The 24,823-nt window shown below is 44.7% G+C and overlaps 2 protein-coding genes across 2 annotated transcripts in view; both read left to right on the forward strand.

Annotated features, from left to right (window-relative positions):
* The window catches only part of LOC141271438 (uncharacterized), a 156,644-nt gene that overhangs the window by 98,011 nt on the left and 33,810 nt on the right, over positions 1–24,823 (forward strand). Inside the window, exons 7-9 of the mRNA XM_073681512.1 lie at positions 11,725–13,147; positions 15,529–15,716; positions 17,973–18,081. Of these exons, the coding sequence (XP_073537613.1) occupies positions 11,725–13,147; positions 15,529–15,716; positions 17,973–18,081 (1,720 nt within the window). The remainder of the gene's footprint in view (positions 1–11,724; positions 13,148–15,528; positions 15,717–17,972; positions 18,082–24,823) is intronic.
* The window catches only part of LOC141271947 (uncharacterized), a 208,897-nt gene that overhangs the window by 97,993 nt on the left and 86,081 nt on the right, over positions 1–24,823 (forward strand). The window lies entirely within an intron of this gene.

A 24,823-nucleotide genomic window follows, 5' to 3' on the forward strand; every position in this document is an offset into this window, starting at 1 on the left:
ATTGTAGGCACAGATGTGAATATACTCCCTGATAATGGATATATCCATAGATTCTGCAAAACTAGAATTCTGATACAAAAAATAGAGCAGCTACACAAGGTGGAAGCCTTGATGCCCCTGCGTTTTAAAGTGAACCTGTTAGCTGATACACATTGCCCAATGCCGCAACTTTTCAAAGTCAAATATACCTGGCTGAGATAATACAGCCAGTGCCTGGTACATGCTACGTAATCAGTGGGCAACATGTATCAGCTAACAGGTTCACTTTAACACATGTGCAAGTGAAGGCACACAGAGACTCATCTGCTGGCCCAAATGGCTATCCAACATTGACAGTTACCTGTTTGTTACTAATATTTGTTGTTTATGGACACGGTATACAGTTATATGAAAAAGTTTGGGCACCCCTATTAATCTTAAGCTTAATGTTTTATAAAAATTGGTGTTTTTGCAACAGCTATTTCAGTTTGATATATGTAATAACTGTTGGACACAGTAATGTTTCTGCCTTGAAATGAGGTTTATTGTACTAACAGAAAATGTGCAATCTGCATTCAAACAAAATTTGACAGGTGCATAAGTATGGGCACCCTTATCATTTTCTTGTTTTAAATACTCCTACCTACTTTTTACTGACTTACTAAAGCACTTTTTTTGGTTTTGTAACCTCATTGAGCTTTGAACTTCATAGCCAGGTGTATGCAATCATGAGAAAAGCTACTTAAAGTGGCCACTTGCAAGTTGTTCTCCTGTTTGTATCTCCTCTGAAGAGTGGCATCATGGGCTCCTCAAAACAACTGTCAAATGATCTGAAAACAAAGATTATTCAACATAGTTGTTCAGGGGAAGGATACGAAAAGCTGTCTCAGAGATTTAACCTGTCAGTTTCCACTGTGAGGAACATAGTAAGGAAATGGAAGAACACAGGGACAGTTCTTGTTAAGGCCATAAGTGGCAGGCCAAGAAAAACATCAGAAAGGCAGAGAAGAAGAATGGTGAGATCAGTCAAGGACAATCCTCAGACCACCTCCAGAGAGCTGCAGCATCAACTTGCTGCAGATGGTGTCACTGTGCATCAGTCAACTATACAACGCACTTTGCACAAGGAGAAGCTGTATGGGAGAGTGATGCGAAAGAAGCCGTTTCTGCAAGCACGCCACAAACAGAGTCGGCTGAGGTATGCAAAAGCTCATTTGGAGAAGCCAATTTCTTTTTGGAAGAAGGTCCTGTGGACTGATGAAACCAAGATTGAGTTGTTTGGTCATACAAAAAGGCGTTATGCTTGGCAGCAAAAAAACACAGCATTCCAAGAAAAACACTTGCTTGCCACAGTAAAATTTGGTGGAGGTTCCATCATGCTTTGGGGCTGTGTGGCCAATGCTGGCACCGGGAATCTTGTTAAAGTTGAGGGACGCATGGATTCCACTCAGTATCAGCAGATTCTTGACAATAATGTTCAAGAATCAGTGACAAAGTTGAAGTTACGCAGGGGATGGATCTTTCAGCAAGACAATGATCCAAAACACCGCTCCAAATCTACTCAGGCATTCATGCAGAGGAACAATTACAATGTTCTGGAATGGCCATCCCAGTCCCCAGACCTGAATATCATTGAACATCTGTGGGATCATTTGAGGAGGGCTGTCCATGCTCGGCGACCATCAAACTTAACTGAACTGGAATTGTTTTGTAAAGAGGAATGGTCAAAAATACCTTCATCCAGGATCCAGGAAATCATTAAAAGCTACAGGAAGCGACTAGAGGCTGTTATTTTTGCAAAAGGAGGATCTACTAAATATTAATGTCACTTTTCTGGTGAGGTGCCCATACTTATGCACCTGTCAAATTTTGTTTGGATGCAGATTGCACATTTTCTGTTAGTACAATAAACCTCATTTCAAGGCAGAAACATTACTGTGTCCAACAGTTATTACATATATCAAACTGAAATAGCTGTTGCAAAGACACCAATTTTTATAAAACATTAAGCTTAAGATTAATAGGGGTGCCCAAACTTTTTCATATAACTATCTGCAGCAACGTGGTACTGCTATGGGGGTGGCTTGTGCGCCCTCGTACACCAATCTCTTCCTGGGGGCCAGGGAGAGGGCGATTTTTGGTGGCGAGTGTGTGGTCGCCGCGGACCATGTCGTGTCATGGCTGAGATATATCGACGATATTTTGTTTTTTTGGGAGGGGACAGTGAGGGAGCTCGACGAGTTCATGTTGCAGCTGAATGCCAACTCGCGTGGTATTAAATTAACATACACACTACACTAAACGTATTGACTTTCTTGTCGTCACTCTGGAGGTGGACAATGATTCCATCATCCAGACTGACGATTTTAGAAAGTGTACGTCAGTGAATGCTTTGATCGAGCCGTCCCGGTTGGACAGTTCCTGAGGATGAGGCGGATCTGCTCTACCAATTCTAAATTCGAGGCCCAGGCCGCTGATCTAACAGAACGTTTTAAACAACGTGGATACAGCAACCCTAACATCAGACGTGGCTATGAGAGGGTCCGGGGTACTCCCCGCAATAGCCTATTATATTCTAGTGAGGCCAAACAGGGGAATGATACACAGGACAAAATCCGTTATATTTCATCATTTAATTAGAGTGGGATACCATGCGACAGATTCTTACTCGACACTGGGGAATTCTTGGCACAGAGCCCTCCCTACGGGGTCATCTTGGTAATTTTCCATTGATGACAGCCCGACGAGCAAGAAATTTGGGGGAACTGCTGGTATCCAGCCATTATTTTCCTCCTATATCCAATCCATTCCGGTCCTGCGGACCCACCGTGGGATGTTTTCCTTGTGGTCACTGTCTCGCCTGCGCCAATGTCCTGCGCTGTGTCTCTTTCACATCCTCCGATGGCTCCCGTGAATTCAAAATTGCTCATTACATTTCCTGCAGTACTAGCTATGTAATATACTATGCTACCTGCGGATGTGATTTGATATATATAGGTTTGACATCAAGGGAGCTGCGATTGAGGGTACGTGAGCACGTGCTCGACATTGGCGCGGCCAGGACGGTGACCGACCCTCGAGAGCTTAAGACCCTAACACGTCACTTTAAGGCAATACACAATTGTGATCCGAAATTGTTAAAAGTGCGTGGTATAGAGGTAGTACATCTCGGCTCTCGGGGAGGTAATATTAAACAGCTCCTGGCCCAAAAGGAGGCCAGGTGGCGGTTAATTTGGATACGATGAGCCCTCGGTGCCTCAATGAGGTTTTGAGCTTCGCCTCCTTCTTGTGATCTTGATCTTTTTGGTTCGGTTCTCCTGCAGACTCTATGTAACATTTCTGTGGCATTTGTTATTTTCATTTTGTCTTTTCCTCCATTATCTTGTTTTTAATCACTTTTTTATTACTTCTTATTCAGTGTGCTACCTTGAGGAATTGATATACATTCCTACACGGACCTTTAACTGGACATGAATCATGTTAGTTCTATCTCTCATCATGAAGCTTTAGGTTGAACATCTAGAATATGCTCAGTTGTGACCCCTCCCCCTTTTTTTTATATAGACTCACGCATTGTACCACTAGTGTTCACCGCTGTTATGTGAACTTCGCATTACTGTGTATATTTATTGTCTTGTGTGGTTTTTGATCTTTTATATTTCTTATTGTTTGCGTATCACACTATATTGATGTGACATGAAGTTATATGCTTATATATTTTCATCGACTTTTTTATGATGATACCACATGTCCTACCTTCACAAATTTCTCAATCTCTCTTTTTTCCCCATGGCCTCCACTTGTGATATTGGCGCTGTGCCATGCATTCCGGTGGTCTGCCTCACTCGGCACGCGCCCGGCTATCTTCTGCCTTCTGCTCATTGTGCTTTCGCGCATACGCAGGTGGCGTGACGGCCTGGGCGCGTGCGTTAGTGATGGAGCACCCACGGCGCATGCGCCATACATAGCGCTGCGGCCATGGCTATGGCTGCTTTAAAGCAGCCTGCGGTCATGTGGTGAGTCACATGATCTTCTTTGGGGGCGTATTTAAAGGTCCTTGTACCTGCCATCTAATCAGCCTCTTGTGAAAGCCAGACATCCTCAGGCTAAACGCACGTTGAGGCATCCACTGCCATGGATCCTTTTACTCACAGCATCCTACAACTCCTCTGTTCCAACCTTGGTAAGGCTAATGGTGTTTATTGACTGCGGGCTCACACTGATGCCTATAGTTGTATATGGATATAGCCCACAGTCCATTCCCTATGCCCTCAAGCTTGCTCTGCTTTTTCCCTGTTTATATTTTTCTTTAAACAATTCAGCAGTGGATAGGGGTTTGTGGGTTGTAGGGTGCTGTGCCTCCTGGCATTAAGCACCTTAGTTGTCCGTGCAAAGATTATACTATTTATTATGATGTGTTATATTATCTGATGTAATAAAATTGCTTCTTTTCTACCATTTAAGCTCCCTTTGTTCTCCTTTTCTGTTTGTTACTATGTATTCGCACTCCATGTCTGATCTTCATCAAATAACCTGCTTCAATTGCCTGTTTACAGCAGGGGGTACAGGCAGTGATGCAAAGCTCCCAGCCTTGCATCTGTAAAACTGATAACTCCACTTATGACACTCTCTAGACCCAAAAAATCTCATGGCAGCTCTATTCAGTGGTCCCCTTCTTGAGACTTCAGGGTGCAAATTGGTGGAAATGGTCATAGTTTGACATGGCTGCATATAAAATGGTTGTATGTACACAGTTGTTATTGATGATCAGTTCTATATTTGCCATACACCAAGTGTTATTAAAATCCTGCTTCATATGATATTTAAAAATATTTTGGGGGGGACTAATCTATGTTGTCTGAATGGAATATAATTTTCTGTAGCTTGATCTAACTAATGTACAAAGCAATAATACTAAATATAAAAATTAATTAAAATACATCATGAGCAAATCCAGCCTTACACTTGTTTCAAAGCTATGGATTCTTCATACCGATGGCGTACCGCCAATGGCGACTGACCACGCGGCCGCTATGAGGCCAGTAAGTCAGAGGGGGGGCTCGGTGCCACAGCTGACACTCCTTTCCCATCATTCCCTTCTGCGTCTGAGCTCTGTGATGTCTCAGCGCAGAGGGCGCCATGACGTCACTACAGCGCGCCCTCTGTGCATAGCAGTGCAGAGACCGGATCAGTGAGAAACAGGGAGAGGGGAGTGTTTATTTTTTTATGTATGGAGGACTATGTTGAGCCCATAATACTCTATGGAGGACTATGTGGTGCCCATAAAATTGTATGGAGCACTATGTGGTTCCAATAATACTGTTTGAAGGGCTATGTGGTGACCATTATACTGTTTGGAGGGCTATCTAAGGGCCATTATATTGTTTGAAGTGCTATGTGGGTGTCATTATACTGTATGTAAGCAATTATAAAGTGTGAAGGTTTTTGTGGGGTCCTTAATTCTGTGTAGAGGTCTTTGTTGTGGTCAGTATGCTGTTTGGAAGGTTAGTGAGGGACATTATACAGTGTGGAGCTCTGGGTGGGGGCCGTTATACTATTTGGAGCGCTAAAAAACCTAAAGAGATGAACTGGAATATAAGTTGGTGTGCATACAGCGTGTAGGTGCATGTTTACGCTGGCCACTAAACAGACAAAATCTAAGATAAAACCAAAATAAGCAAATACCCTGCAGTTGTAGCTTCGGCATCCCTGCACGCTTCCCATCCTTCTCTCCGGCAGGGACACCGACTCACTCACCACCCCGGCCCTCGTCCCACGCCTTCTCTTTTTGCTGCTGCCTCCCGGGGTCTGCGCAAACCTGGCAGATCACCGGGGGCTGCGCTTAAGGTGCGCACACCCGGTCTCTTAAAGAGACAGTGTGCACCGTCCTAAAGTGTCCCCAACCAATGGCCCCGCCACCTGTTGTGAGGTGCCTGAGCAACATGTTCACTCTGCTTGTTTGCATGCTTGCTAGTTCTCAGGTCCCCTGTTCTAGTGTATCTTCCAGTACCTGCCTGCTTCCACCGTGTCTGCCTGCATCTGCTGTGCCTGCCTGTATACCAGCCATACATGCCTGCACCTGCCATACCTGCCTGTATATCAGCTATACCTGCCTGCACCTGCCATACCTGCCTGCACTTGCCGTGCCCGCCTGTATACCAGCCATTTTTTCCAGCACCTTCCTTGTCTTCCAGTATACCTGCCATGGCTGCCTGTACCAGCCGAGCCTTCCCATTCATTGCCGTTCCAGCTTCTTGCCCTTTTGAGGGTCAACTGCTTTGTGTCCGAAGTCTGTCCTGGAGTAGCACCTGGCATTCATCTGGAGCCAAATCTAACCACACTTTCAGGGGCTCTAGCGAAGAGTCAGGTGTTCGCCTAGTCACGCCCCTCCAGGCTATCCTCGGTCCACGGTACAGTGGTTCCACCACCATTCCCGTTACAGCAGTAGTTAAATACATAGCAACAGTGCATGAAAATAATATAGGGTGCTTAGTTAACATAATTTTGATGAAAAAAAAACATAAAAGCTATTCCACCACATCAAGGTGACCCTATTCGGGACATCCCTAACTTCTAACGTCTTACCATATGTGAAGTGACATAATGTGAATAAGGGCAGAGAAGGACTGAGACCCTTCTAATGGATACCCAGCCATAGAGGGCTTGTGGGGGTCATTTTACAGTGCATATGGTTATGTTGGAGCCATTATACTGAATGGAAGGGTGTGGAGGCCGTTAGCCCACTGGTCTATGCAGTCTTCCTAAAGACATCCGGGCCAGCGGACGAGAGCACCCACTGACCCTCGTGTCTCCACAGGGGGTGCCGCTCGCTTACCATCCTCCTCTCCTCTGGCAGTGACTCCGACTCACTCACCGCCCCAGCCCTCATCACGCGCTTCCTCTTCTTGCTGCTGCCTCCCGAGGTTACAGTTTGCTCAGACCATGGAAATTGCTGACTCTCCATCCTCTCCAGTCTCTGACTTTTACCAGGAGGTCTCCCACCAGAAAAATCAGCAGGAGAAAATCTTGTCCTATCTGTGGACCGTGACACACTAACATCTGCGGCTGCATCCGCTCCAGTCTAAGCTGCGGCACCCTCAGCCGTGACTCTGTAGTCTACCAGCTATGTTCCTGGCTCCGGACCCTGTCTGTCAGCCCCACCACGTTATGACGGTGATCCTACTCTATGCCGCAGATTCATCAATCTATGCACGCTTCACTTTGAGCTCTTGACACATGAGTTTTCTTCAGATCAGGCCAAAGTGGCATTCATCATGTCCCATCTTACTGGCGTAGCTTTGCAGGGCCTGTCGGGGAGAATTAAGAATTAGGAATGAGCTGGCCGCTCGAGATGTTCCCCTCTCTAGATGACTTGGTATCCCTGGCAAACCGGATCAATCTTAGGTTTCAGTAGCGTTCTAAGGAAATGCGCTTGGCTCCTACCTTACAAAGGCCGTTCATCGTCAGGAAGTCCGTCGTGCCGAGGGGAGATGCTTCTACTGTGACTGTCCTGAACATGTAATTCGCTCCTGCCCCGAGAATCCAGGAAACTCCAAAGCCTAGAGCCAATAGGAGAGGCTACCCTGTCAATCCTCTCTTCCGCTGATTCTGTCATTGTCCGTTTCCTTTGGCAACACCCGTTTCATTAAATTGGCCTATCCGGAAATTTCATACAACATGCCGTGGCGGATCAATATTAGATCCCCATCCTATGTCTACAGAGTCCTTTAGTGGTATCAGCCGTAGATGGGATACCTCTATCCGAATCCGTTCGTTTAGTTTCCGAGGCGGTAGAACTTTGGGTAGGAATGTTGCGCTCTGAGAAGATCTCCATTTATGGGCTAACAGGTCTGTCCCATTCCCTGCTCCTGGGCCTGCCCTGGCTATGAGCACACGAGCCTGTCTTGGATTGGAGATCTGGAGAAGTACTTAGTTGGGATAAGACCTGTCGGGAGAAATGTCTTGTTCCCATTTGTCGTGCTCGACTTCCGGCTACTCCATCAACTTACCAAGCTTGCCTCCAACTTATTTGACCTACACGGACGTTTTCGATAGGAAGGAAGCTGAGACGCTACCACCACACAGGCCGTACGACTGCCCTATAGATCTTCTTACTGGTTCTCCTCCTTGAGGCCATATCTACTCTCCAGTCCCAGGCAGAGACCCTAGCCATGTCCGAATATATCAAGGAGAACAAAGCCAGGAAATTTATCCAGAAATCATCCTCCCCAGCTGAAGCAGGATTCTTCTTTGTTAACAAAAAGGATGACTCTCTCCATCCCTGTATTGACTATAGGGGCCTCAACCAGATAACAATCAAGAATAAGTATCCCCTGCGCCTCATGTCAGAGTTGTTTCATGGTCTCAGAGGTTCCAGAGTCTTCACTAATCTTGATCTGCGGGAAGCATGTAATCTGATCCGAATATGCCAGCGGGACGAATGGAAGACTGCTTTCAACACCCGGGATGGCCATTATGAGTAACGCGTAATGCCATTTGGGCTCTGCAATACCCCAGCAGTCTTCCAAGAACTAGTGAATGATATCTTCCGGGACCTACTCTATTCTTGTGTGGTGGTTTACCTGGACAACATACTGGTGTTCTTCCCCAATCTACCCACTCAAAGACGGGATGTTTATCAGGTCCTGCAGAGATTGAGGAAGATCCATTTGTACGTGAAGTTTGAGAATTGCATCTTCAAGCAAACCTCTCTTTCCTTCCTAGGATACATCATCTGTGAGACTGGACTGAGAATGGATCCCAAGAAATTGTCCGCCGTTCTGAAGGGGACCTGTCCTAATGGCCTGAAAGCTATCCAGCGGTTTCTGGGTTTCTCAAATTACTATCGTCAGTTCATTCTACATTTCTCCTCTCGGACCACCCCAATTTGTTCCCTGACCCGAAAGAATGCTAACCCTAGCATATGGACTCCGGAGGCTAAAAGTGCCTTTTCTTCCTTAAAACAGGTATTCTCCTAAGCTCCAGTGCTGGATAGAGCTGACAGTAATAAGGAATTCTTTTTGAGGTGGATTCTTCTTCCTCGGGGGCTGATGCCGTTTTTACTCAGAAGTCTCCTATTGGATGTATGGTGACCTGCGGATTCTTTTCCCAAGCCTTCTCGGCCACAGAACGCAACTACTCGATAGGCGACTGAGAACTGTTGGCGATTAAATTGGCTTTGGAGGAGTGGCGCTTTCTACTTGAAGAAGCGGTTCATCCTGTAATTATCTATACTGACCACAAGTACTAAGCCTATCTGCAGTCCTAAATCCTCTTCAAGCCAGGTGGTCTTTGTTGTTCGCCTGCTTTGATTTTGTTTTCCATTTCCGGCCAGTTGACAAGAATATAAAGTTGGATGCACTTTCTAGGTCCTTTCTCTCTTCTGACCAGGAGGAGGAGCCTCAGCGCATCATTGAGTCCTCCAAGATGCTTAGTGTTGCTCAGTTGGACTTGTCTCGGCCCCATTCGGAAAGACCTTTGTCGCTGAACTAGATAGGAAGTGGGTTCTTCAGTGGGGTCACTCATCTAAATTGGCCGGTTATGCTGGACAGAAGAAAATGGCTCTTCTCATTTCTCCGCATTATTAGTGGCCATCCCTGCGCAAAGTCATTGCAGATTTCGTCTCGGCCTGTCTGTCCTGTGCTCAGAATAAGACTCTGAAAAAGCTTTCTTCCGGTTGGTTACTTCCTCTGCCCGTACCGTCCGCTCCCTGGTAGCACATCGCAATGGACTTCATCATCGATCTTCCTGTCTCTGCCGGAAGTACCGATATTTGGGTAGTTGAAGATTGCTTCTCAAAGATAGTCCACTTTACTCCATTGTCTGGTCTCCCTTCCACTCCTGTGTTTGCTGAGAAGTTTATCCAACATATCTTCCATCTTCACGGGTTACCTCTCCATATAGTTTCTGATAGAAACGTCCAGCTCACATCTCGTTTCTGGAGAGCTACCTGTAAGCTACTAAATGTAACCCTGGACTTCTCTTCAACCTACTATCCCCAATCCATTGGCCAGGTAGAACGGGTCAACCAGATGCTAACCAACTTCCTGATGCATTTTGTCAATGCTCACCACAGTGTTTGGGCCGAACTCCTGCCTTGGGCCAAATTCTCCTACATTAACCTTGTGAGTGAGTCCTCTGCTAAATCTCAGTTTTTCATTGTGTTTGGTCTAAGCCCCAATGTTTCATTCCCTGTAGCTACTAACTCTGACGTCCCGGCAGCCGAAGCTCTCACCAAGGGCTTTTCTAGAATTAGGGGGGACACCAAGGCCACATTGATAAAGTCTTCAGAACTAATGAAGGGACATGCGGACAAGAGGCGTCTGGACCCGTCTCAGGTTCATTCTGGGGACAAAGTTTGGCTTTCTTCGAAGTTTGTCCAGCTCCAGCTACCTTCGTAAAAGTTGGGTCCTCATTTTATTGGTCCTTTCGAAGTTCTCAAACAGATAAATGCTGTATCCTACAAGTTCAATCTCCCAGCCTCTTTACGAATCCCCAACTCATTCCCCAAGCTCCTTCTTCAAAGATCCAGGTACCACTCCTTCTCCAGTCGGCTCTGAAGATGTCTTCAATATAGAGAATGTTATGGCTGCTAAAAGGGTAAGAGTAAAAACCTTTTTTCTTGTGGATTGGAAGGGTCTGGTCTTGAGGAGAAGTCGTAAGAGACCAAGGAGAACATCCATGCCTCTCTTCTCCTGGAGAGATTCCTTGTGGGCTTGAAGAAGAGGGGTCGTAAAGAGGGGTGTGACAACACCACATTTATTCTTAACTAGGCCAGTCATATTTTTCAATAGGTCAGAAGACATAGAACATTGTTCATATGTGCCTGAACATTAACTCTTGAATTGATGTTTAGCCTTAGGAGACAAGGACGCAGGGTAACTGAACAATGCTTGCTAAAATGTTGATTACCCATTGTACACTAAGGTGTTTCTGGGGGGGCACTATAGTTGGCATCATACTTCATGGCAGCAATGAAAGGTCAATCTAGGGGCTTCAATAGGAGTAAACATACTTTTTAAGGGCTGCAAAGTTGTGAGATATGCTCTTCTGTGACCCCGTCAAATATTAAGTTGTTTGTTTTTTTTTGGGGGGGGGGGGAGCGAATTGGAACTTCTGCTATGTGGCTCCATGATTTCTATGTACGCCTTGGCTTCATACATGATATTACTGTTCTCCCATCCATCTTACTCTGTGCTAAAATGCATGTAGGGAAAGAATAAAACGGACAGCAGTTGACTCAAAAGGCCCTTCGTGTTTCTTTCCTGGGAACACCGAGTAATTCTGACTTCAGCAAAGAGTTTGAAATCAGAGCTGAAAAGCATGATGGCCTAACATCATGACATACCTAAGTCGTTGCGTTGAGATCCACTGTTGGATAGTGATTTGTTTTGTGATTAGTGCTCACACTTCTTACATAGCTGTAGGACAAATGCTATCTATTTCGTTTTTTAATCAAATCTCTACCAGACCTCTTTGGTGGCTTATCTTCCATGAGAGCAAAATAATAGGAAATATTCTATTTTTAAACGTTAGAAGGATAGTTCCTCCTGCCCAAATTGCCGAGTTTGTTTTTTTTTCCTCCAATGTAGTTGGGGACCTTAGGTTAGGTATTAATAAGAAATTTGCTAAATGTTTTGCAATTTATATTGACACTGAAATTTTAATTTAGAAATGTTATTTGACAAATTATAATTTTCTGGTCTTAGAATTGAAAAAAGTAATACTAGATTTTTTTCTTTGCAGAAGACTATGCTAGAAGCTCAGAAGGACATATGATATCTTCAGATTTTATAACAGTTGATCGTGGTATGATAGAAAATGTGCATGGAATGAATTTATTCATTCCAGCCTTACCTTCAACCCTTCAAAGCAAAGATTTGTCATCTGATCATTTTCAACAAGTCCTATCTACTAATTCATTACATACTCTTAAACAAGATAATCATCAACAAAGCAGTGTTGAATATCAAAAAAACTACAAAGAAGAAAGACCATTTTCATGTTCAGAATGTGGCAGACGTTTTACAATTAAATCAGATCTTGCGAAACATGAGAGAATTCACACTGGGGAGAGGCCATTTCCATGTTCAGAATGTGGTAAATGTTTTAACCAGCATTCAGATCTCATTAGGCATCAGAGAAGTCACACAGGGGAGAAGCCATTTTCATGTTCAGAATGTGGGAAATGTTTTGGCCACAAATCACATCTTCTTGCGCATCAGAGAAATCACACATGGGTGAAGCCATTTTCATGTTCAGAATGTGGAAAGTGTTTTACAGATAAGTCGAGTCTCAGTAAACATAAGAGAAATCACATAGAGGAGAAGACCTTTTCATGTTCAGAATGTGGGAAATGTTTTGGCCACAAATCATATCTTATTGCGCATCAGAGAATTCACACAGGGGAGAAGCCATTTTCATGTTCAGAATGTGGAAAATGTTTTGGCCACAAACCACATCTTATTGCGCATCAGAGAATTCACACAGGAGAGAAGCCATTTTCATGTTCAGAATGTGGGAAATGTTTTGGTCACAAAACAGATCTTATTGCGCATCAGAAAATTCACTCAGGGGAAAAGCCATTTTCATGTTCAGAATGTGGCAGATGTTTTACAATTAAATCAAATCTTGCTAAACATGAGAGAATTCACACTGGGGAGAGGCCATTTCCATGTTCAGAATGTAGTAAATGTTTTAACCAGCATTCAGATCTTATTAGGCATCAGAGAAGTCATACAGGGGAGAAGCCATTTTCGTGTTCGGAATGTGGAAAATGTTTTACAGATAAATCAAATCTTGGTAAACATGAAAGAAGTCATTCAGGGGAGAAGCCATTTTTATGTTCAGAATGTGGGAAATGTTTTCACCAGAAAGCAGTTCTTGTTAGGCATCAGAAAATTCACATCGGGGAGAAGCCATTTTCATGTTCAGAATGTCGGAAATGTTTTGCCCACATATCAGATCTTGTCACGCATCAGAAAATTCATTCAGGTGAGAAGCCATTTTCTTGTTCAGAATGTGGGAAATCTTTCAATTGGAAATCATATCTTGTCAGTCATCAAAAAACTCACACAAAGGAAAAGCAATTTTCATGTTCAGATTGTGGGAAATGTTTTAAACGGAAATCTTCCCTTGTTTCTCATCAGAGAATTCACATAGGGGCAAAGTCATTTTAATCTGAATGTAGGAAACATTTTAGTGTATATCCACTTTTCTTTTGTTACATATCAGAGAACTCACATATTGAAGAATAATTTTCATGTTCTGATTGCCGATAAGATTTGATTTCTGAAGAACACTTTTTTTTTACTGCAATCAAAAACCTCACACTTGAGAAATCATTTTCATGCTCCAAGTAAGAATGCACAGAAATTAGGTCTTGTTAAAAACCAAACGAGATACACGGGTACAAAAGCTATTTTACTGTACTGTATGCAGTAAATGGTTTAACCAAAAATCAGGGTTTTTTAACTCATTTCCTTTAAAAATACTACAAGAAAAATTACAACATTGCATTAAAGTCATAGGTCATTGAAATATGTACTAATTGTTGAGGACACGTATTTCGGTTTATCTGACATCTATCCAGTGGCTTTAAAAACTGTCCATTTCAAACTTAAAATTCCGCTTCTTGTGGAAAACGGGCAGTAAACTTTGGCCATACCAAAGGTTAAAATTGTCCTGGCATTATTGTCACAAAAACATAACCTCTTTGCAAGGAAGCAGACTCAAAAAATGATACCAACAGCTCCTGTATTCCTTGTGAAGCCTCGGAAACTTAGGAAGATTAGTGAAAACCACTGTGCAGCAACTCTCTATACAGCATCTCATAGCCATCGCCGCCTACCAGATTGCACTGTCATCCAAAATGTATCTGTACTCTGCACATTAACTCTTGATCGCAATGTAATTCTTTTTGCTAAGTGGGGAAATGTGATTTGAGTATTTGTGAAATGTTTTCTTTAGGCAGTTGTCTTTGTATGTTTTATTGGAATGGCACCAGATAAAAGTTCCAGGATCATCTCCTTTATCCACTGTATCCTCGTTTCTTCTTTTTTTTTATTAGCCTGGCCAGCTAAATAAAAGAGGAGTCACAGTTTTCAGGGCTCTGATCCAGGGACCACGGCACACTGACCTGGCCCCTGAACCAATTTATTAGCTCATTTCAACTGTTAGTCATTGTCAATGACGTGGTTTGTGGAACCACTGTGCTGCGGCGAGCCTGGAGGGGCGTGACTAAGCGAGCACCGGACTGTTCACTAGAGCCTCTGATGGTGAGGTTAGACTTGGCTCCCAATGAACGCCAGGTGACAATCCAGGACAGACAAACGACTGCGCCGCAGCTAGACCCAGTAGGACAGACTGGATGGTGCAGCAGGCTGGGTTTGTAGCGAAGTGCAGCAGGCTGGGCTAGCACCAGAGTGCAGCAGGCAGAGTTTGCATCAGAGTGCAGCAGACAGAGTTTGCACCAGAGTGCAACAGAACTGGTACGCAGTCTTAACAACATAGACTGCAGAACAGGAAGGTTGCTCAGGCACCTCCCCAGTGGGGAGAAAGCAATATATATGTAATATTCCACAACCATTGGCTGGGGATGTAATAGCAAGTGCACACGCTGGCCCTTTAAAAGGGCGGGAGCGCGCGCAGGCGTGCCCTAATTACATGGCTAGAAGCCCTACTAGATGCAGTCAGAGCACGGGAAGGGAAGCACTGACCGCAGCGCGGGTGAGTGAAGTGAAACGCCGGAGAGCCTACCTGTCAGAGCAGGGATCTAACGTGGTGCTAACAGTACACCCCCCCTTTACGCCCCCTCCTCTTCAGGCCATTAAGGAAGTTCTGGAGGAGAATCGGAGCGTGAATGTTCTCCTTAGGCTCCCAAGACCTGTTATGGACCAAATCCCTTCCAGTCAACAAGGAAGAGAGTCTTGCCTCTCACCTTCTTCATGGCCAAGATGTTCTCAATCTCAAAAACATCATTCAAGGCGGTTGGCGCGGGTGTGGTACTAGGATCCTTGAAGAAGGGGCTCAGGAGGACCAGCTTCAGCAGAGATACGTGGAAAGAATTCGGACTCTGTAATGAAGGAGGCAACTTCAGTTTATAGGAGACCTTGTTGATCAGCTTCAGCTCTTTGAAAGGACCAGTAAAACGAGGACCCAACTTGTAAGAGGGAACCTTCAGCCGGACGAACCTGGCCGAGAGCCATACCTTGTCGCCAGGGTGGAAGCACAGAGGATCCAGGCGCCTTTTGTCTGCATGTCTCTTCATACGAGCGGAGGATGATTCTAGAGTGGCTTTGGTGTCCTCCCACAACTTTACAAAATCCTTGGAGAGGACATCTGCCGCAGGAACATCAGAAGGAACCGTCACTGGAAAGGGAACCTCAGGTTGCCGACCGAAAACAATGTAGAAAGGAGACTCTCCCAAGGCTTCACCAATGTGATTGTTGTACGAGAACTCCACCCAGGGAAGTAATTTCACCCAATCATTGACGAAGTGTCGCAGGTAGTTGCTCAGGACCTGGTTGACACGCTCCACTTGCCCATTAGACTGAGGGCGATAGGCCACGGAGAAGTTCAAGACGATATCCAGATGTTTACAGAGAGCTCGCCAGACTCTGGAAGTGATCTGCGAACCTCGATCGGACACAATGTGACGAGGAAATCCATGCAGGCGGAAAATATGTTTGATGTAGCTGTCAGCCAGTTCAGAAGCAAACGGAAGAGAAGACAACAAGGTAAAATGCGCCATTTTGGATAAGCTATCCACGACTACCCAGATGACAGTGCAATCCTCGGATACTGGCAAATCTGTAATGAAGTCCATTGCTATGTGCTGCTATAGACCAGATGGCACAGGTAACGGCAGGAGAGAACCGGTAGGAAGTCGTCTGGGGACTTTATTGCGAACACAAATCGGATAGGCAGCTACGTAAGCATAGATCTCCCTCCTCATGGATGGCCACTAGTAGTGGCAAGAAATCAATTGTAGCGTCTTCCTTTGTCTCGCGTGACCAACCACCTTGGAAAAGTGGCCCCATGACAAAACTCGCTCCTTCTCGGATTCAGCCACAAGGGTTTTTCCTGGAGGAATTTGCGACAGGCTGACTGGAGCGACAGTAACCATCTTGGACGGTTCGATGATAAATTGAGGAACCTCCTCTTGGTTCCCAGACAGAAATGAGCGAGAGAGGGAATCAGCTCTGACATTCTTGTCATCGGCCCTGAAATGTAACAAAAAGTTAAAGCGGGCAAAAAACAAAGACCACCTGGCCTGGTGTGGATTAAGAGTCTGGGCGGACTGGTGATACGTCAGGTTCTTATGGTCTGTGTAGATGACCACTGGGCCTGCGCCCTCCTGCAGGTATTGCCACTCTTCCAAAGCCATCTTAATGGCGAGTAACTCCCTGTCACCGATGGAGTAGTTACGCTCTGAAGCGGAGAAGGCCTTAGAGAAGAAACCGCAGGACACTCGGCGACCCGAGGATGATTTCTGAGTGAGCACAGCTCCAGCCCCTAACAAGGATGCATCCACCTCTAGGAAGAACTGTTTGTTCAAATCTGGATGATGCATAACGGGAGCTGTGGAGAAGGACCGTTTAAGAGAGCGGAAGGCTTCCTCAGCCTCCGAGGACCAGTTCTTTGGATCGGCTCCTTTTCGGGTCATGGCAGAGATAGGAGCAGTCAGAGTGGAGAAGTGAGGAATGAATTGTCGACAATAGTTAGCAAAGCCAAGGAATCTCTGTATTGCTTTGACTCCAATGGGCAGCGGCCATTTAAGGATAGAAGTGACTTTCTCAGGATCCATACTGAGTCCAGTATCTGAGATAATGTAATCCAAGAAGGGAAGGGTGGACTGTTCAAAAACACATTTCTCATTCTTGGCGTAGAGACGATTCTCCCTAAGACGCTGAAAAACTTGTGGGAGGCCAGATCTGGAGAAAATACCAAAATATCGTCCAGATACACAACAACGCAGGAATGAAGCAGGTCCCGGAAGATATCATTGACAAACTGTTGAAAAACTGTCGGTGCATTACTGAGACCGAAGGGCATCACTCAGTATTCATAATGTCCGTCCCTGATGTTGAAGGCTGTCTTCCACTCGTCTCTTATAGTCTCTTATGCGGATTAGATTGTAGGCGCCTCTTAAATCTAATTTGGTGAAGATCCTGGCACCCATTATTCGGTCAAATAACTCCGGGATCAGTGGGATAGGGTATTTATTTTTTACCGTGATCTGGTTGAGGCCCCGGTAGTCTGAGTGATCCGTCTTTCTTTTTAATGAAGAAAAACCCGGCCCCAGCAGTAGAGGAGGACTTCTGAATGAACCTCCTGGCCAAATTCTCCTGAATTTAGTCCGACATAGCGTGAGTCTCAGCTGGGGACAGAGGGTAAATTCGGCCTCTAGGGGGTGTAGATCCGGGAATCAAGTCGATAGGGCAGTCGTGAGGCGGCAAAGTCTCTACTTCCTTTTTGTCAAATACATCAGCAAAGGACCAATAGGCAGGCGGCAAACCGGGCAGCGATGTCGGAGAAGACGGGGCCTTAGCCAGACGTACTGGAGCCAGACAATTCTCAAGACAGGAATGTCCCCAGCGGAGCACCTCTCCAGTCCAACACAGGTTCGTGCTGTGGTAGGCCTAAGAGAAAGGCATGAGACATGTGGGAAAGAACATAGAAGACTATCTTCTCAGTATGAAGCATCCCAATACGGACCTCAAGCGGCTCAGTAGCCAGACTAACCATCTCCCGAAGAGTTCTCCCATCGACAGAGGGTTTTGGAGCGGATGAACCGGGATTTGGAAGCGATCCACTACTGCCTGGAGGATAAAATTTCTTGCTGCCCCGGAATCCAAATACGCTTTGTCAATAAACTGGGATTCAATGGCTGTCACAGCCACAGTAAGGGTCAGAGGTTGAGAGGTGTATTTTCCGTCTAGGGAGGACTCTCCTACCTACCCTAGACCCTGTTTTCCGACTTCACCGGACAGGCGCGAATGAAGTGGCCCATGTCTCCACAAAACAGGCACTGGCCTTCAGCGCAGCGATCCCTCTGTCGCTGACTCACGAGGGCAAAGCGGTCGACCAGCATGGGTTCAGGTGAGACCTCGATATGGGGAGGGCGAAGAAACAAGCAGCCTTTGAAAGGACAAAGCAAGGCGCCGCAATCCTCTTTCACGTGACACCTCACGGGCACGCTCTAGGAAACGAAGGTCTATATGGATGGCGAGGGAGATCAGGTAATCGAAGGTAGTCGGTAGGTCTCGACCGGATAGCTCATCCTTAATGTTTCCAGAAAGCCCCTCCCAGAATGTCGCCACCAAAGCTTTGTTATTTCATCCAAGTTTGGACGCCAGAGTGCGGAAGAGTACCGCATATTGTCCCACAGATGAATTGGACTGACGTAATTGGAGAAGAGCGGAAGCTGAAGAAGTGTTTCCCCTGGGTTCATCAAATACTTTGTGAAAAGCCTCCAAGAATACCTGCAGATTGGAGATGATCGGGTCCTCTCTCTCCCATAATGAGTTCAACCACTCCAGGGCCTCGCCTCCAAAGTGCGACATAAGGAATGCAACGTTTGTTCAGTCCGTCGGGAAGTGGTGAGGACGAAGTTCAAAATTTAGCTGGCACTGATTGATGAACCTGCGGCAGAGCTTCAGATTGCTGTCAAAGCGTGGTGGAGCTGTGAGTTGGGGGCCTGAACCCTCGAACTAAGCAAACAGGCTGCCAAGCTTCCGGAGAAGACACGGCAGCTTGAACATGAGGGGACACTGGAGAGATGTTTAAGGTCTCCAACTTGGTAGTTAAGGATTGCAACTGCATCGAAAACTTTTCCTGCACACCTTTCTGTCGGCAGAGCTCTTGGTACATGGTCTGATCAGGCGGGATCCGGGGTCCATGGCCTGAGCAAACTGTCACAGACGTGGTTTGTGGAACCACTGTGTCACGGACCGCGGAGAGCCTGGAGGAGCGTAACTAAGCGAGCACCGGACTGTTCACTAGAACCTGTGATGGTGAGGTTAGACTTGGCTCCCGATGAACTCCAGGTGCCACTCCAGGACAGACCAACGACTGCGCAGCAGCTGGACCCAGTAGGACAGACTGGATAGTGCAGCAGGCTAGGTTTGTAGCGAAGTGCAGCAGGCTGGGCTAGCACCAGAGTACAGCAAGCGGAGTTTGCATCAGAATGCAGCAGGCAGAGTTTGCACCAGAGTGCAGCAGGCAGGATTTGCACCAGAGTGCAGCAGGCAGGATTTGCACCAGAGTGCAGCAGGACTGGTACGCTACCTTAACAACTTAGACTGCAGAACAGAAAGGTTGCTCAGGCAATATATATGTAATGTCCCACAGCCATTGGCTGGGGACGTAATAGCAAGTGAACGCGCTGGCCCTTTAAAAGGGCGGGAGCTCGCGCAGGCGTGCCCTAAGGATATGGCTGGAAGCCCTGCTAGAAGCAGGCAGCGTACAGAGAAGGGAAATACCGACCGCATAGCGGGTGAGTGAAGTGACACGCCGGAGAGCCTGGCTGTTAGCACCACGCCGAGTCCCTGCTCTAACAATCATAATAGCCACAAATTATTGTGCTGTACAGTCATGGCCAAATGTTTTTAGACTGACACAAATTTTGGTTTTCACAATATTTTTGCTTGGGTGTTTTTATTGTTATTTAACTCCTTTACGTCCAATGACGGACATAGCCCATACGTACAGTGAATATTCATTTTTTTTAGCAGCGGGCACAGTGTAGGCTGCAGCAGGTGGCTCCTGCCTCCTGTGCCACACTCCTCTGCCGCTCCCTCCACTATCCACAGTTTATATATTTTCGGACTATAAGACACACCCCCCACTTTCCTCCAAAATTTTGGAATCAATATGATCACCCTTAGATGAATTCATTGAGAGGTATAGTTTGTAAAATGGGATCACTTATGAGGGATTCTGCTGTTCTGGCACCTTAGGGGCTCTACCAATGTGACATGGCACCCTCAAACCTGTCCAGCAAAATCTGAACTTCAATTTGGCACTTCCCTTCTGAGCTTTGCACTGTACCTCAAAAGTAGTTCCCGATTACATGTACGGTATTAGAGCAATCAGAAGAAATTGCACAGCAAACTGAGGTCCATTTTTTCCTATTAACCCTTAATTTAAAATGTTTGGCTAAAACAACATTTTAGTGGAAAAAATTTAATTATTCTTCACCGCCCAATGGTATAAATTTATGTGAGGCACATGTGGTGTCAACATGCTCACTGCACCCCTAGATTAATTCATTGAGAGGTGTAGTTGGTAAAATTCCGTCACATCTGAGAGGTTTTTGCTGTTCTGGCACCTTAAGGGTTCCGGCAAGGTGAGATGTCACCCTCAAACCATTATAGCAAAATTTGAACTCCAATATGGCGCATCTGAGCTTTGCACTGTGCCTCAAAAGTAGTTTTCGACCACACATGAGGTATTGGCACACTCAGGATAAACTGCACAACAAATTTTGGGGTCCATTTTCTTCTGTTACCCTTGTGAAAATAAAAAAATTGGGGCTAAAAGATAATTTTTGTGGAATTTTTTTCATTTTTATTTTCACGGTTCTACGTTATAAACTTCTGTGAAGCACCTGGGGGTTCAAGGTGCTCACCACACATCTAGATAAGTTCCTTAAAGGGTCCAGCTTCAATAATGGGGTCACTTGTGCAGGGTTTCCACTGTTTAGGCACATCTGGGGCACTCCAAACACGACATGGCATCCGCTCTCGATTCCAGACAATTTTGCATTGAAAAAGTCAAACAGTGCTCCTTCTCTTCCGAGCCCTGCTGTGCACCCAAACAGTGGTAATCCCTCACATATGAGGTATTGGCGTGCTCAGGAGAAATTGCACAGCAAATTTGGGGGTCTATTTTGACCTGATACCCTTGTAAAAATAAAAAAAATTGGGTCTAAAGTAAAATGTTTGTGAAAAAGAGTTAAATATTCATTTTTTCCTTCCACATTGCTTCACCTGAAGGGTTAATAAACTTGCATGTGGTTTTAAGCACAGAAAACAAGTAAAAAAGAACTGTATGGGAAATGCCCATCAGTTGCTAAGTATTCTCAATTAGTTAATATATAACCAGCAATACAAAAGAAGTTAAAACATAACCTTTAATAAATACTAATAAAAACGCAAAACTAAACACAACCAATATCCAGGTACATCCAGTACTCTGGACTAAAAATGTAAATAGACAAGATAAAATGACCAACAGATCGACACATATACAGCACCTATGTAGATTGTACCGGCGAGTATCAAAACCCGACAATTTTGAATGCAAACATCACGTGATCAAAAATCAAAATATATACTCGGGGTACCAAGAACATAGAGCTAAGGATATCAAAACAGCATTTGTTTCAAAAATTGTTCTGATGTAAAGCAGACATGTATGAAATGTTATTTATTAGCCATTTTGTGCGACATCTGATTTAAGGGCATAAAAATTCAAGGTTTGAAAATTGTGAAATTTTCAACATTTTTGCCAAATTTCCAATATAAACGCAAGTTATCGAAAAACTTTTACCACTATCATGAAGTACAATATGTCACGAAAAAGCAATATCAGAATCAGCTGGATCCATTGAAGCGTTCTAAAGTTACCTCATAAAGTGACAGTGGTCAAATTTAAAAAATGAGGCGTGCATATTAACCTACAAAGTAGTTCGGTCCTTAAGGGTTTAAGTACATTTATAACTATTTCAGTTTTTTACCTTTTATTAACAAATACATTAAGTTTATGAACTGATTCTATATTTACAGTTTTGACCCTTATTTTTCAGACTTCTGCAATTTGCTTTCACAGATTCTGGGCTAAATCCTGACTGATAGCAATAGCAATTTTTGTCTAATCACTGCTTGGAGTTTATCACAATTTCTGTGTTTTTGTTTGGCCAGCCACTTTTTGATGACTGACGACAGGTTTTCAATGGGATTGAGATCGGGAGAGGTTTTTCCGCCATGGACCCATATTGGCAATGTTTTGTTAAGTGGCAATGAGCCACTTAGTTATCACTTTTGCCGTGCCATCATACTGGAAAAGGCATTGTTCATAACCAATTTGCTTCTGGATGATTGGGAAAAGCTGCTCTTGGAGGATGTTTAGATTCATTCTTTATTCATGGCAGTGTTCTTAGCAAATTGTGAATGAGGCCACTCCATGAATGAAAAGCCCCCACACATGAATGGTCACAGGAGGTTTTATAGTTGACATGACACAGGACTTATTGTAGAGCTCAACTTTTCTTTTTCAGACAACCATTCTTACAGATGGCTTCATTATGGGCGACAGTGCAGCAGTTTGGGTTTGTATTCTGGGACTAGCAGTACTGTTCACGCAGGGAGCTTATTCCTGAATTGGTCTTCTAATTAACTTCCTTTTATGAGCCCTGGATGAGGCTCACACTATTTAAAACACCGAGCTTCCTGCCTCTAGTGGCCAGTTATTAGTTCCCTTACTCGGGTTCACGTGTTTTTTTGCCACTACCCTGCTTATTGATTTCTATTTCTGACCTTGGCCTGTGTTTAGACCAATGGACCCCTGCTTAAGTCCAGATCCTTGTACATGGGTTAAATGGTGAAGGCCAGGAAACCCCCTGGTGTGTCCTAGATGGAGCAGCTAGCACAAAACCTGTCTGTGGAAGCCCTATTGAGAGCTGCCAGGCTACCAAATACAGACCCCCGTAACAGCGGTCAGTTCAGGGCACTGTGCATCATTATTTTTTACTAAATGGATATGACAAAAAAAAATTGCAGCATGCTGCAATTCAGTGAGTATATGACACAAGACTCGCCAATGCAAGTCTATGGATGCGAGAAATAACGGACGGACCGTAGGCCATCCGATTCTTACGCACACATGAACCAGGAAATTGAAGCAGACAAGTACCCAAAAAAAAGGAGAGAATAAATAAAATAGATATTCGGCAGAAATATAATTTCACAACCCCCCACTTATGCTAAAATGGCACTCTTTTGAAGCTTCTTTCACCTAATAATTGAAAAAAATGATGTTAGGTTCCCCCTATTTTTGATAACAAGCAAATGTAAAGCAGACAGCCGAGAGCTGATATTGTCAAGCTGGGAAGGTGCATGGTTACTGGGCTGTTCCCAGAATAAAAATACCAGCGTGCACTTGCGCTGCGTCCAATCTACAGCGGCCAGAAGTTACAGCATAGTGGGTGGGATTTCAAGAAATCCCATGCCCACTATGCGTCTCCGTGCATCTGCGCATCACCTGCGAACATGGACATGCGGCGTGTCTTTCTAGACCGCAGCATGTCCATTTCTCTTGCGGAGACGCTAGTCTGCAAGAGAAATTAAATCAATACAATGTATTGATTGCGGTGAATCACCTGCGTGCAGCGCTTTGGACATAGCATAAAGTATACTGCATTCAAAGCGCTGCCCATACCAATCGTGTGCACATACCCTAATGGTGGTTCTAGCGCTGCGTTCATGTGCTGACAGTGGTTCTGGCGCTGCATTCATGGGCTGATGGTAGTTCTGATCTTGTACACATGTAGCAATCCAAAACTTGCAACATGACTATGTTAAAACTTAAAAGTCCTCAAAACTTATAGTTTTGAGATTATGAGGAGGATTTTGCCAGATTGTGCTCAGTTTCTGCTCAAAAAACTCAGTGTAAGTTAGCATATGTTCACATTTATTTTTTGGTGCAAAAACTGAGCAGAATGTCTCCAAATCCTCCTCAAATACTCAAAACTTGGTTCTCGTGATGTATTGATGTAAGTACCTCTTTACATTTTTTTCTGCCCTTGGGATTGATTGTGTGGCATCACGGCCCTTCAACAAAAAAATTTGTGCACCTCTGCACTTGTGGGTGCCAATTTAGAATATGTGGGGGATTGTGAAATTATACAGGTGCATTTCACTAAATTAGACTATCATCAAAAATGTATTTTATTTCAGTTCTTCAATACAAAAAGTGAAACTCATTCAGTAGAGTCATTACAGAGTGATCTATTTCAAGTGTTTATTACTGTTAATGTTGATAATTATGGCTTACAGCCAATGAAAACACACAAGTCATTATCTCAGTAAATTAGAATACGTTACAATAACAGCTTGAATAATGTTGTTAAAATCCAAAATGTTGGCCTACTGAAATGTATGTTCAGTAAATGCACTCAATACTTGATCGGGGCTCCTTTTGCATCAATTACTGCATCAATGCGGCATGGCATGGAGATGATCAGCCTGTGGCACTGCTAATGTGTTATGGACCCCAGGTTGCTTTGATAGCAGCCTTCAGCTTGTCTGCATTTTTGGTCTGGTGTCTCATCTTCCTCTTGGTTAAGTTCAGGCGAGTTTACTGGCCAATCAAGCACAGTGATACTGTTGTTTTTAAACCAGGTATTTGTACTATTGGCAGTGTGGACAGGTGCCAAGTCCTGCTGGAGAATTAAATTTCCATCTCCAAAAAGCTTGTCGGCAGAAGGAAGCATGAAGTGTTGTAAAATGTCATGGTAGACGGCTGCGCTGACTTTGGTCTTGATAAAACACAGTGGACCTACACCAGCAGTTGACATGGCTCCCCAAACCATCATTGATTGTGAAAACTTCACACTAGATCTCAAGCAGCTTGGACTGTGTGCCTCTCCACTCTTCCTCCAGACTCTGTGACCTTGATTTCCAAATGAAAATTGGAATTTTGGGACCTTGCGGAGTGTGTCAATCACTGGCTTCTGGACATCTGTCAAGTCAGCAGTCTTCCCCATGATTGTGGAGCCTACTGAAACAAACTAAGGGGCCTTTTTAAACGCTTAAGAAGCCTTTTCCGGTGTTTTTTGTTA

The sequence above is a fragment of the Phyllobates terribilis genome, unplaced genomic scaffold, assembly GCF_046119375.1.
Source record: "Phyllobates terribilis strain yellow unplaced genomic scaffold, ASM4611937v1 Scaffold_5__5_contigs__length_657084704, whole genome shotgun sequence".
In the NCBI taxonomy this organism is placed as follows: Eukaryota; Metazoa; Chordata; class Amphibia; order Anura; family Dendrobatidae; genus Phyllobates; species Phyllobates terribilis.